The sequence below is a fragment of the Phoenix dactylifera genome, chromosome 2 (assembly GCF_051530095.1).
Source record: "Phoenix dactylifera cultivar Ajwa chromosome 2, Ajwa_hap1_PhDact_Kaust_v1.1, whole genome shotgun sequence".
NCBI classification, from domain to species: Eukaryota; Viridiplantae; Streptophyta; class Magnoliopsida; order Arecales; family Arecaceae; genus Phoenix; species Phoenix dactylifera.
In genome coordinates, this window is record NC_143191.1 from 50,686,560 (window position 1) to 50,701,312 (window position 14,753).

The window sequence follows — 14,753 nt, forward strand, 5'->3', positions numbered from 1 at the left end:
GTCCATTAAAATATTGGAGACCGAATGCCCCTATCTAGATAGGTTGAAAAGAGTATGAGTAAAAATTTCTACCTACATCGAACATTTTTTGGTGGAAAGGAGGCCCAATAGGAGCTGCTACGTTGGTAAGATTTCCTCTCCTCCCTCCAATTTTTTCACCAAAAAAAAACAATAATAATATTACTTTCAATAAATTTGAAGAAAATATGAAAGTTCAAAAGGCAATGCTTCCGAGTATTTTGCCCAAGACTTCAATCATTATGTTTCAACTAGATTTCTTGTTGCTACTAGATGGTTTGATAATAAATGCAATGCATGTCCATTGTTGGATAAATGTAGGGCATGTGTGACAAAGGAACAAATGTTTGCTATTTAACTAAAAATTTGTTTTGTTATTTAATTTAAAACTTGTATGAAACAAATTAAATGCTTATCATCCCTTCCAAAGGTGATGGATATATCTTTTCACACACCTTTAAAGCAAGCTACATATGGTGTATTTATAAAGTACCAGTTTTAATGCATATACAGGCGCATATGGTTATTGAAAATATCAGATTAAATTTTAAATATTAAAAATATTTGTAAATAATAAATTTTTAATTTTTTTAAATGCATAATTTTTTATTTTTGTATCTTAGTTCATATTTTCTCGCTCATTGGTACACCTTCGTATTTTGGTTCATATTTTCTCTTACTTGTTAATTTAGTAGATAAGTAGATCTTTTCTATATTTTGTCTCTTAATTTTATTATTTTTAAAAATCAAAATTGTTAGAATGTTTATCTATAGAAGTCCAGCACATTTATAAAAAAACAAATTTAATTAAATATATTATGTTTATTACTAAAGTCCAGTAGCATGAGAATCCATTCTTTTATAGAAGTTAACATATTTTAGAGGTTAACATATTTTAAATCTTTGAAGAAAGATATCTTATTAGAGTTATTATGCAAATATTTTATATACTTAATGGAGCAATCAAACTAGGTTATTTTTGAAATTGAAAATTGAGAAACTAAGCTACTTTATGGAATTTAAAGATTTGAAAATAGGGGTTCTATGGGTATGGAGATTAAAGTGATATTAGGAAGATAGAGATCCAAGTACACATATTTTTTCAGGTTCTCTCTAGATGTAAGCTATAACCATCTCTCCTGGTAAAGAAAACTTTGGGACTTACATAAGACATCAAATATTATACTCTATGGTCCTATACCGTGAGGTGAAGCTTGTCCTAATAATCATGCCTCTTTGCTTAGGGGCTATAGATTGTGTTGAATTCTTCTATAGCGTATATCGAAAAATCAAGACTTGTATAACGATAGTATATGTGGGTCTCCCTATCTCTCTTGCCTCTCCCTCTACCCTCTACCCTCAGCAACTGGATTCATCATTATATTTTTGTTAAAGCCTGATGACGAGATTTACAGCCTATCCTTTGAAGTTGAGCTCAGTTCCATCCATTAACAACCAAGTTCGCATGACTTTCCTTTGCATGGCTTTACAATGTGGCAACTGAGGCTTTGGCACTTCAGAGAACATCTCTGGGGTCTTCCAACATAGGACCGTTTCAGAAATTAACTTGTAGCACTAGTAGCACATCATTGGTTGTTTAACGTTCTCTTCAATGATATCTTCTCACCCCTTCTACCCCCGTTGGGGACATCACCACATCACGCATGCAACACACCATGACCTAAAGCCATAAGCATCCAGCATACAAATCATCATGCGCCAGAAACCATATTTTCAAAACAAACAAAGGAAATATCAGGCTTTTTCATGGTCTACATCAAGAAAAATTTCTAAAAGAGTTGCAGGTTAAATCTTTAGATTACTCAGATGACAAGTGTTCCAAAGAACATAAGTTTTCATGTAATCTGAGAGACTCAGTTGGCCGCTACCATATTCCTAGTATTCTATAAGCTTCTCAGTGAACTGAAGCTGCCTCTGTAATCAAAGTGAATCTCTGCTAACAAATGGAGATACAATTCTCACACGGCATCGGGGATTTAATGGCACAATCACCTTCCAACATTTTTAAGGCACAATATAAATTCTTCTTCAACTATATGGGTGGTGTCTGTGTCGATCTTTCTCACGAGATGACTGTGAGCTATGGTATTCACTGCGATCTGAAAAAGAAATTTGATTCTAGCATCAGAACAAAGCTCTCAATGTTAGTCAAAAGATGTACAGAAGTAGTTAACATACCCCGTGATGAATGATGCCTTGATTTTTCTGAGTGTCCTGCATCACGAAGAGATTTTTAGGACAAAATGATCCATGAATTCAGCAAAAAAGTAAATTCTTAGTAGCACAAATTTTGCATGACCGAAAACAAATCATGATTTTCTTTAGACTTACATTAATAAATGAATTATAAAAAGTAACCATGCATAACATTACCATTTTAGTCAGTAAGAGATGCTGTAATGGATACCTGAGCCTTTGTCCTTGGAACGGTGTCTACGTTCTTTCTCTCTTTCCCGTTCTAGCTCTCTCCCCCGCTCCCTATCCCTGTCAGAGTCTCTACCCCTACCATCACGATCAGAGTCTCTACCCCTGCTATCACGGTCTCTAGCCTTCGACCGTTCCCTTTCTCTGTCCCGGTTCCTTTCAAGGTTGGCATCTGATTTATTCTCATCCTTCGCTTTCTCCCCGGGATCTTCTTTAGCATCACCTTCAGCTGCAACAGATTTAGCATCATCATCATTTTTCTTAGATTCCTTCAATTTGTCTAGGGCTGCTTTAATCAATGCATCCTTGGATGAACTAGCATCTGAATTCGCCTTGGGAGTATTTGTATCGTTAATGTTACCATTAAGCGGACTTTCCTAAACAAAACAGGTTCAACCAATCTGTAATCATGGATTGCAATTTTAAAAGAAGTTATGAATTATGGGTCTCAAAAGAAAGCAGTTGGTATTTATTACCTTTCGTAATTGAGCTTGAGGGTCTGGAGTCTTATTTCTCGAAGTGAAAGAATCATTATCTCTATAAACTGGAATATACTGTGCCTTGGGAAGACTATAGAGGTGTGCAAGAACTCTACATACTTCCTCAATCCCAGCCTGATCTGCATCGAAGACTAACCACCAAGGTGGGTTTTCAGGAAGGGGGACCTGGAACCGGCGAGCTGCTGCATATACAACTCCACATGCTACAACTTCACTCTTGAACCGAACACATAGGGTTGTCCGCAGACTTAGGAATTGGAAAGAAAAAAATCAGAACATCCAGCAACTGATAACCAGCTCAGTGTTTAAAAATGAAAGTATCGAAACAGAGTCATGGTTGTAATATATATGAAACAATTTTCCTTGTTATATCAAAAAATTGTATGATTTAATATCAGAGATGACAAGTAGAAGATACATAAAAGATTGGAAATTTCAGTGTCAGTACTTGACAACATAGCTGACCTTCATGTCCCATTCTAGTCGAGAAAAATCGGGCATGTAATACATAAGAACGGATGCAAGATAAGGTAGTTAATGAGAAAGTCTTACTCAAAAAATGTCATAATACTGGAGATAAGAGCTATGAGATTCTTAATGATATGTTAAGATATTGAAGAACTTAGCAAGAATAATCCTTTAAAATTGCATGTAAAGCTGCAAAACATGAAAATTGTCCATACCTGTCAGAGAAACTTCCTCTCGTGGTGCATAAAAAGCTAAAGCAATTAAGAACATCTGCCCAGTTCATCAGACTCCAACCATACCTCCACATGTTTGATTTCCTCCAAAAAGTATGCCTCTAAGTATTCAATTTATTAATATCATGAGTGTTATAGAACTGACACAACATAATAAGCCAATTCTTCCTACCGTATTTTACCAAATTCTGTCATCATTTTATAAACTTTTGTAGGGGACATGATAGGAATGTAGTTTCATTTTCCCTATTATTCTGATAACCATCTAGTATCATTTACTAAAACCCACAGACTGGAGAAAAGATTATGGGATGGTCAAATTTGAATAACCAATGTAGTAAGGTTCAAATCTCAGACCAGTATGGGTAAAGGGACTCGAAAATGGAATGGCTAAAAATGAGAATCCAAGGTTCCGAAAGTAATGCTAGATATCGGCTATTTTAACCTTATTTTGTCATCTATATGAAGGACTTTTACATATACATTTAAAAAGAGGTATGACTTTCATAGTGAACATGACTTGACAATAAGTGCATGTGCTTGGGGCTCATATATTCTCTGAAGGAAAGGATGGATAGCAAATTTTTGGTCTATGGTGTAACCCGCTGGGAGAAATAAAATCTTAAGCGGCCAAAATAAATGATTTTTGGTTTGCAGGTAGTTTAAAGCTAGTAGATCACATCTGATGACTTGGTCTTTCATTTTGAAACCCCCATTTTTCAAATTTCACCAGATCAGGTCTAGTCTCAAATCCTGTGGTCTTACCATAGTCTCTCTCTGATGACTTGGTCTTTCATTTTGAAACCCCCATTTTTCAAATTTCACCTGATCAGGTCTAGTCTCAAATCCTGTGGACTGTGGTCTTACCATAGTCTCTCTCTCTCTCTCTCTCTCTCTCTCTGACACACACACATACACACACAATTTTGAAGAATAATGTGTTACTGCATGTGGACCCCCCCCCCCCCCCCAAAGAACAAACGCATGCACACACAACAAGCAGTTAATGACTCGTTGAGGATATCAACAAAAACTAGGAACCACAATTTATAACTCAAATCATAAATCAAAATGAAGGCAACGCACACACGCAAGCATGCACATCAGAAGCAGCTTATGTCCCAACTTCAGAGGTATTACAAAAACTAGGATTCACAATTTGCAGCTAAAAAAGGGTTATTACTCAATTATGATCATGGCAATCCGACATCCTAGGAGGGGCAAACTGAGGACCAACCTAAACTTTGACCCCTTTTTTTTGGCACAAAGTGTCCCCTTCAAGACTCGAACCAATGCCATTGTGCTTGTCAGCCCAAGCCCTTTGCCATTTCACCAAGCAATGGCCCCTATATTCACAATTTACAGCTCAAATCATAAAGTGAATGAAAGCAATGCTTCATGCCGATTGATTCAAGAACAAGTAATGGATATGGAAATGGAAGCCGGAGGAGAGGAGATGGAAGAAATGACTAAATTATTAGTGTAGAAAACATAAATTAGACTGGTGGAGGAAGACTGTGGTTTAAGGATCAGTTTGACACCATTATATAGCTAATGAATTCTTTTATTCCTCGCTAATGAATTCTCTGATTCCTCGGAAAACTGTGCAACCCTATACCTATTGAACTTACACAATTTATTAGTACTACTTAATCACAAGTAGATGGTTCTTTATTTTTTCTGAAAGGATATAAAAGAAATACATAACAGAAAGATATGGAACATCAAAAAAGAAAACATAACAGGGAGGAGATACAAAAAGTCAAAGCCAGAAATATGTTTTCATGTTCTCAACATGCTATTCGGTAGGTGAAAATTTCCCTCCCAAAAATAGATGGAAAAAAGGTTGGGTAATTAAAAATTACCTTCCCTCCATGCATTCTGCATGAGTACAAAACAAACGAAATTGCACACCATTTTCAAACACATATAATAAAATTGCAGTATAAAACTACACTTGTGAGCACACCAACCTGCAATCTGATCTCACTGTAAATTAAGACTCTCTAATACAAAGAACAATGGCAACCCCACCCCCCCCCCCCCCCCCAAAAAAAAAAAAAGAGGCTTCCTTATTTTAAAGGAAACCAGTCAAATACTGGCCACCACTGACCAGAAAATTGACAAGATTTTCAACCTTCATCCATCCCCAAAGTGTCACCTCCTTTTTCATTCTTCAGACTGCCACCTTTTCAACTAATAATGCCTCATACATGAGAACCATCTCAGAAGAAAGGCACTATATGCAAACTTAAGTCTTCTCATCAAGAGCCTTGTGCCTAATCAAAAAGAATTAGAATTTTCAAAAATAAGGATGAAAACAAAGATGACATCATGGATCATCCACCATATGAACATGTTCAGGCACCCAGATATGATATCCATGATATTAACTTCTCTCATCAACAGTTTCTTTACTTCTACCTAAGCAAAATGGCCATAACACATCAAAAACACTAAAAATAGTAAAGCTTGAGCCTAAAGTCTATTCTTCATAGGCAAGATTTGGCAGCATTATGAAAAACTTGAGTCAAGGATTTATTTATCGAGGTAAAGAGGGATATTGACAGCCGGCTGGTACAGTACACCCTAATTGGCCTCCCTCCAAAAATGTTTTTATGCCTTTTTTCTTATATATTGTTGTTATAATGCTATAAATTGGAGAAATATGGTAGGTATATCAATTTAGATTGTCCTAGTCATCCCTATTTGGCACCTGCTGAAGTTTTATTATCGTTAGTTTTTCACATAACTTTAAAATAACTTGCAACTAAAATGCATAGAAAATCTGTATCTAAGCATTAAAATTTTAATATTATTAGGTCACTGATAAAAGATACCTGGTATTATTAAGATTCCATATGAAATAGTTTACTATTAGCACTGATTTCACAAATAAACAAAAGAAAGTAACATATTATCAAATAACGACCAAGTTTTTGACATACTAATATAGCCCTCATCTCAATGCCTCAATGCCACATTTGGCAGGCTTGAATAGAAATTTCCCCACCATTTATCTACCTACAACATGATCCCTACATAATTTCTTAAATTCCCATCATTCATCCACAAACTTTTGAAAAACTTTTAAATAGAAAGAGGGGAAAAAGATAGCTAAAAGATTGTTTCTAGCCCCAACTCTAGCAATCCAAGCATCAATAGCATTATTCCTCATTGTTCACACCTCCACACTCTCTTATTGGTTGTTTCCATCTTTATATGGTGGAAAACACAAAAGAAAAGGAGGTTTATAAGGGCTTCCCATTTAATGTGGGTGGTATCAATCAGTTTGGAACTAATTTGAATCCTCTCCACCTCAATTTTGTGCAGTCCAAGCAATTCAGGGCTAGGTTGGTGAAACTGGGGCGTACCAACACCAATATACTGACACCTGGCAAACAGAACACATTGATCAGCACAGGACACAAGATTTCAATTCTTGCCCAAAACAAACTTATATTATTCAAGACAACTCTTGCAGGCAAACTGCACATAGTTGTACGGTTGTACCCATATCTTCCATCGTGAAAGCTCTCATTCCACTAAACCTTCAAAAGCATAAGTGATAGTCAGACTACTCCTGCATTATTATCATCATAAAAACATCATTTCTAATTACAACTTCATAATTGTTGATTCATATTTGTTGCAACTCTGGACTTTTCTTGTAATCATCCAAGCAGTTTAGCATCAAATGTGACCAAGGCACCAAGTACAAGATGCTTCACTCTTTAACAAGTTAATAATTAGTATTATTTGTCCTGCCAAAGAGAAGATCACAGGTGTGGTCCACCCTCACCATAATTTCTACCAGGTCTGCTCCTATCTTGAGGTGTGTGGGTGTGGGTGTGTGTGTGAGAGAGAGAGATCCACAATATTTAATTTGTTTTGATGGTTTTTGTTGGCAAGCTTGTTAGACTTGCAATTCCACTCGGTGTAAGATTAAATATGATGAGAAGTTAGCCTCCATGAACAAGGTGGCCACCATCTGTGTACAAATTGTTCATGCCACAAATTACTGGTCTCTTCATAAATGGATTGCAAGAACCGCTCCTTCAAATTCAAGGTAAGTACACCAGTACATACATACAAACCCTCTTCTGTACCCTTTTGATTCATCATCAATGTATGGTTCACCAAAAGTTATCATGAGTATGCTCTCCAATGTTAATCGGACACTTGACGTGAGTGTCAGATGTCCAAGTGTCCAAATAAATATGGCACGGAAATCTTCATTAGACACTGGGACAAATCTAAATCTTTTGTATGTGCATGTAAATATATTGATGTACGCATCAATTACTAATGAGTTAAACCAATGATCCTTAAGTTTATAAAATTAGACAAAATGGTTGTTAATTACAAACTTTATATACAAGTGCCAAAAGTACACACATAATGATGATGGCATCAAAATTTGATGGTATGAAGTGTCAAGCAGTGTCATGGTGTCCCAAGTGTCCAAGTTTCCGACACGACAAAAATCCAAAATTTGGAATATCCAAGTAAAATTGATGCTCTCTTTACATACATTCTTCCAACAACATCATTGCCCAACAACTCAATGTTCATCATATGATTATTAATGGTAACCAGTTACTATCTGAAGCATTATGCAAGATCAATTAAGATGGTACTTGGCAGAATACTACTATATGTTTGTTTTTTAAAGCTGCCATCTCCCTAAGAATATATTTGGTTTTTATAGCAAAATGGATCCAACTGAACTTATAAATGGTCTAATATATCATTACTATTTAAATCTCAAATGCCCTAAAAGTAGCGCAAGCAATCTTGTTAGTGCTTCTATCCCTATACAATACACGACATATGATATGACAGGCCATAACTTGCTTACAATAATGCCAGCAATTGTCTAGCTACAATCCAAGTCTTGCTAACATTTATTCTGTTTCCAATCCATTGGTTAAGGTTCAACTACTACCTATGCATTTTGCTCTAATGTTTATCTTATCTCTTAAAAGACTAGAAATTGTCCTCAATAACAATAGAGTTAGTTTGGCTTCCTCGTCTACTTAAATGCATTACACTCACCATTCTTTTCCAGCAAGCAAAATGAAGATTTGATGCAAGAAATCTAGTTGTCTTGAGCTATGCTACAAGAATTGGATATCAACATTGACTATAAGTACATGCCTAGGGGCCAGATCCTTATAAACTTTAAAAATTTCCTTTTGCAGACCCATTATCCAAGTGTCTTACGCAAGGTCCTCCGTACCGGTACCGGTCGGCGTACCGGTGGCAGCCCGGATTGGTAGGTATCGGTTCCATATCGGTCCGTACCGGTACGGCAGTGGTACTGGCCGATTTTTCAATAAAAAGCTCCCGGTACCGGATCCCATGCTGATCCGGTACTGATCCCTGCTCGGACCAGTTCGTACCGGCCCGTACGGGCCGGTACAGGCCGGTATGGCGTACCTTGGTCTTACGGCTGACCATTTCTAACTGCTAGGTGGAGTATTCAAATAAGTCAAATGGTCTAGGAAACAAAGGGCTAGAGAATTCAGCAGAATATGTTAGCAAAGGCAAAAGCTTCCACATATCAATAGATCTAGGTTGGGCAAAGCAAAAAAGGTCAAGATTCTAGAGAAACATGTAAGCAATATCTAAGGAGTTTTCAAAGTGGGTATGCCACACAAAAGGAAAATGTTTCTCGCCATTAAGTTTCACATGTCCACCTTAATATACACGTCTTCAAAACCTTTCTTCATTCCAAGCATCTTTTGAACCATACAACAAAGAAAGCTATATTGATGTTTTGTAAGCCTTCATCTTCAATAGCGCTAACATGTGTAGCCCACATGAAGATTTTTCCACCTCACATATACTTTGTATAGCTAGCCAATGGTTTAAAAAACATATGTCATCTCCAACTCTTGTATAGCCAGAATATCAATATGGATGCACCATTTCTTAGAAAATTCTTACACTGTTTGGCTCAAGAATGCATAGTTTAGATTAGCTGGGTCAAATGGAGTAAGTTGGAGAGGAAGAAGGAGAGTTAAACTATTCTGCCTTTTCACATGAGTAAACTATTTCTAGGTCAAGTGTGGCAAAACAGTTAGGAGGGAAAACAGTAAAGCATTCAATTCACACTGACTTTTCAAAAATACCTATTCTTCCCTTCTGAGAAAAGTATTTTAACCCAGGCACTCAAATGAGCAACAGGCTGAAAAAGGTGGAGTAAGTGGGTTCAAAGGCTCTTATTCCTTCTTGTTCGCCAGCCAAATGCAACCTTTGAAGTAGAGAATGCTACTTATGGCACCAAGAATATCTTGAAACATGCCCTCGGCTTCCTCATCAACCTTTGGCTCAAGTCCCACTCAGAACAATAACAACATAAAAACTATCATTCCTTCCATGGAATTTCAATCTCACTTACCTCTCCCAATACCATTCATGTCCTCTAAGAGCCATCTAGCATGACTTCAAGTGATTTTCATACACAGTCCACCTAAACTTGCATCTCATAAATGCTCCTCTCTAGTGAACTTTTAGTTCTTATTTCTCCAAAACATTCTTCTGTAATATCATTTTTTGTGATTCACCAAGACACTTGTATCACCAACCAGTGAATAACACTTTTAGATATAGAATTATTGAGCCCTCTAAATGTCAACCCTCAAGAGTCATCATCTGAATCATGTCTAATAAAACCAAGTAAATCCCTGGTATTGGCTAATGCTCACAGCTTTCTTTATTCATAGGCCTGTTTATGTCTTGTATATCAGTCAGGACCTTCTTCCTCAAAATCCTTCATATCAAATCTTCAATCTGCAATGAATGCATCCTCCAAGACATTAAAACCAATCTATACATTCACTTGCCATGTTATTGGTCAAGAATTTTTGGCTTGACATGATCAAGCATCCAAACGAACATCTTACTGGTCATTTTTACTTTCGAGTTCAGCATGGCTTTTTACATTTCACTCATCGAAACACTAAAAAGTCGATAACACGATGAACATCAATATAGTGTTCAAATGGACATAAAAAAAGCTTATGTTGATGAACTAAATCAAATGCAGCCTCTCAAATCCTTACATTTCATCCTACAGGGCTTGTTAAATGATTAGGCTACAATAACCACAATAATTATGGCCACAACCTTCAGGCCTTATGAGACCTGTCTAGGGTCTATAATGTGAATCTTCTTTTACTAATAATTCCTATTAAGCACAATATATGTAAGCACTACAACCTTTTCTAAATCACCTGTTACAACTTCCATCCATGTGATCATAAGTTTTAACTTTTTCTTTAATCTCTTCTCCTTAATGAGGCCTCATCAACTTTTCACTTTGCAACAAAAGCTATCAAAGTCAATTTTCCACTTTGTCCTCAGCCTGACCATCCTAAGTTAACTATTTCTATGGTTACACATCCAGCTCAACATTCTATCTTTACCACACCCATTATATTTAGTTATGGTACAATATATTTGGTAAATTATGATTTACATTTTGTAATTTAATTAGCATCAAAATTTGTTGCACAAAAGAATCAAGGATTTTAACCATAAAAGTCTTGCAACTTATCAGGATTTGCAAGGACTTGTGAAGGCAGGTTTTTTTTATTAGCATTATAATTAATGATCGATGCAAGCAGGTCACAAATACAGAAATTTTGGAACTATGCAAACTTCGAAAGCAACCTTAAACAGTATGGTTTCATCCATCATACAAACATATATGACTCCTCATAGTGAAGCTATGTTAGGACACATCAAAATGGGTTTCGTACCCGTGATTGACACCTCAATTTTAAGGATGTATGTTGTGCCCGCCATATTTGAACAACATAATTGTGAAGGCTCTACAACAAATCAGTTTACAAGGTCAGCAACTCACAACTTTGAGAAGCAAAATAAATTGAATGATATCTAAATTAGTATCAAAATGTTCAGAAAGACACAAAATTCAGATATAAGCATATGTTAAAAATTGCAAAGGTAAGATCTGCAACTAACTGACTAACCTATTAAAGCAATCAAAAATGATTTTTAACATTGAGTTATGTCCGGAGTAATACCTATCATTGGCTAGATTCCAAGCTTCCTGCCTCAATTCAGGAGGGGTTCCAAGCGTTGCAAGGTAGTTTGATATAAACTTGTGAGGATGTTCAACATGACATATGAAACCCATTTCCTTCAACAAATGCCGCTCTGTCCTGATCAAGTCATTCTTTAAGTCTGAATATTTCTGCAAGCGAAAAAAGAAAAGAAAAAAAAACATGTATCAGAAAACTATGTTGATAAGCACAAAAGCTTGTATACTAATCCACAAATTCTTGAAATAAAAAAAAAAACGTCTCTGTGGCAAAATACTGGACATAATAGGCAAATCAGACATATGTGAAAGTATTTTGATGCAGTTGAATGTGTACAATTGCATAGAACTAAGTCTAAAATTCCATCACCCAAGAGAAGAAATGAGTTCAAAATTCAGATAAACAAACATCAGCAAAAAGAAAGCATATTAACTTAGATAAGACATCCTTAACCTTAGATAAGACATCCTTAACCTTAGAGAAGACATCCAAATGCTCTATCGGCAAATTTTCCCTTCTGCATTCCATTCTATGGAAGACAATAAGCACATGCTTTGCTTTTCTTGGGCTCTCCTCCAATTTTGAAGCCAGCCAAACACAGCTCGCAGCAACTCTCTACAACAAAACAAAATCAGGGCTTAGTTTTGTCCTGGACACATAGGAAAGATTCCTCAATAGGAAAAACAAACAAAGAACATAATGTCCATGATAAAAAAGATTATGACCCTTACTTTAACACTGAAGCGAGCAAAAGACTTCTTGCAGTAGAACCGATGGAATAAAACCTGTCCTGTGGCCATCACTGCTTGCGGTCTAAAGCAGTCAAGATACTCATCAAAGAAAGAAACTTAAAAATGTAAATCAAAAAATTCAATGCCACAAAAACTCCTTTTTAGCTAATACAACATGAAAATAAAATTACCCAAAAGAATCAATAAAAATAATATAAACTGTTGGCAAAAAGGATACAATCTGAGTAGAATGCCACTCTCTTGTATGAGATCGCATCCATATATCCGAAGAGTGGTCTCCGTAGCCTCATCAATTCCATCCTTCCTCGATGGGGAATTCTGCAACTGCTCATCGGTGAGGTAGAAGGTATCGATCGCAGTGTATATCATTCTATCCGGAGAGACGCAGAAACAGTATCAAGCGTCACTGCAACGAAACGAATATTAACGAAGAAAGGGTTTTTAGTTTTTTTCGTGTGGCGAAGAACTTAGAGGTGAAATTGGATCGATCTGTTATCAAATTCGCGAAATTCTTGTACCAAGGAAAAGCCCTAGGAGGTCGTGAATGAGAGAGATGAGAGTAAGGTAAGTAGGAGAGATCGAGAGGAGAGAAGCCCTAGGATTAAACGAGCTGAGAACCCAGTAAGAGCGAGAGGAGGATTTCTAGGGTTTCTCGTTCTGGTTCTTTGCCCAGGGTTTTGGAAGCTAAAAGAGAAAGGCGAGGGGGTACCTTTTTTATTCGGCGATAGCTCTTCGGAGGGGAAGAGATGGGGGAGAGGAGCGACTTCGAGAGCTTCGGGAGATCTACCGAAGCTGCGACGACGAAGAGGGGGGATTCGTTCAGAATTTGGGGCATTAAAAGTTGGAAAACCGGGTCTAGCCGCGATCTCCTGGGGGTAAAATTGGAAAATAATTTGGGGGAAAAAAAAGAGAAATTAATACATCTTCGCATTTGTTCAGAATGGAGAAGATTTAGAAAAATAAGATAATAAAATTTTCAATTTGGAAAAAAAATTGGATCTCATGTTTGTTTTTTTAAATTCATGGATTTAATTTTCAAAATTTTCAATTATCAAACAAACCCTAATTCCACATCAATCACCCTCATCCCCTAGTTTTAATTTTTGTATAAATCTAATATTGGAACATAAGTTATATAACAAAGAACATGTTTTTGAAATTCAGATGCAGGCTATGATGTAACATGAATAATGGTTATGTTTTTATGTTTATGCTAGGGTCACTTTCGCCTAGTACACTTTGGCGAATAATTTTGTCCCACCATAATTTACGTACGATAGATCAAGACTAAGCCCATACGAGATCAATGATATTTAAAATTGAATATTGATATCCTATGTATATGAGTAATTTTTTTTAAAAAATCTTTTCAATCATCTTTTTCTCCTTTTTCCTTCCCACATCTTTCTTCCTCCTCTTTCTCCAACCACCGTCCACCATGTCCCGACAATAGGACGGTAAAAAAACACACCCCAGCCCCATCCCACTACCTCTTGCTAGATCACACTATTACTCTCTGCCATGCTAGATTCTACCTCATGACTACTATCCTCCAAATTTGAGATATTCTCAAACCCTTGCTCCCTCCTGCCCAGCTCATGGCTCTTTTTGTTATCACTAACCTCTTCTTCCCAGAGTTGGCATGTTTTCCTCAATAGGAGCAGCTTTGGTTGGAAAGTAGTGTATACGGTGGCACCATTGGTAGGGGGTGGTGGAAGCAACAATAAAGCAATGGTGATCGTTAATAAGGATAGTAAGGAAATCCACTTCCACCTAGGGCTTGACTAGTCAGATTGGAGCCGATTAAAGGTTGAGAACTATCCGATGTTGCTCATATCACTATAATTACTAAGCAAATTTTATTGAAAATACTACTATGCCATCTAATCATGTGGTTAGTAAGGGAGGCAATATTGATGATGTAGAGGTTGAGCGCCTAGCATCATAATGGGCGGGGATGGCAAATTTCAATGAGAGGTGGCAGGACAGGGCTAGGCGATTACATAACTTGTTAAGGCCGAAGGAAGACCGATGGGAGACTTACTTTTGAGCAAGTCAAATGAGTGATATTTGGTATATAGATACCCACTTGCAAAAGTTGCCCATCTCATGCGGGTACACTCTTGCTATTACATATAAATTATGGACAAACAAAATCATCCACTTGATTGTACAAGAGAAGATGACATAAATGAATATGTCATTTTTGCAAACTTGACATTAAAATATTTTCATATTTTTTAAAAAAATAATAATATTGTT

At 36.5% G+C, this 14,753-nt stretch overlaps 1 protein-coding gene across 2 annotated transcripts; it reads right to left on the reverse strand.

Moving 5' to 3' along the window:
• Positions 1-1,733: 1,733 nt before the first annotated feature.
• RCY1 (arginine-rich cyclin 1) lies at positions 1,734-13,661 on the reverse strand. Of its 2 annotated transcripts, none has more exons than XM_008814435.5 (9): positions 13,201-13,661; positions 12,709-12,897; positions 12,471-12,552; positions 12,214-12,354; positions 11,722-11,891; positions 2,940-3,210; positions 2,447-2,840; positions 2,218-2,253; positions 1,734-2,138 (listed from the first exon to the last, which is right to left on the reverse strand). In XM_008814435.5, the coding sequence occupies exons 2-9, from the start codon at positions 12,858-12,860 to the stop codon at positions 2,068-2,070; spliced, it is 1,317 nt and encodes a 438-aa protein (XP_008812657.3). In that variant the 5' UTR covers positions 12,861-12,897; positions 13,201-13,661; the 3' UTR covers positions 1,734-2,067. The 2 variants fall into 2 exon arrangements, with proteins under 2 accessions (XP_008812657.3, XP_008812655.3); XM_008814433.4 differs by having other exon boundaries at positions 12,193-12,354; positions 13,201-13,344.
• Positions 13,662-14,753: the final 1,092 nt, after the last annotated feature.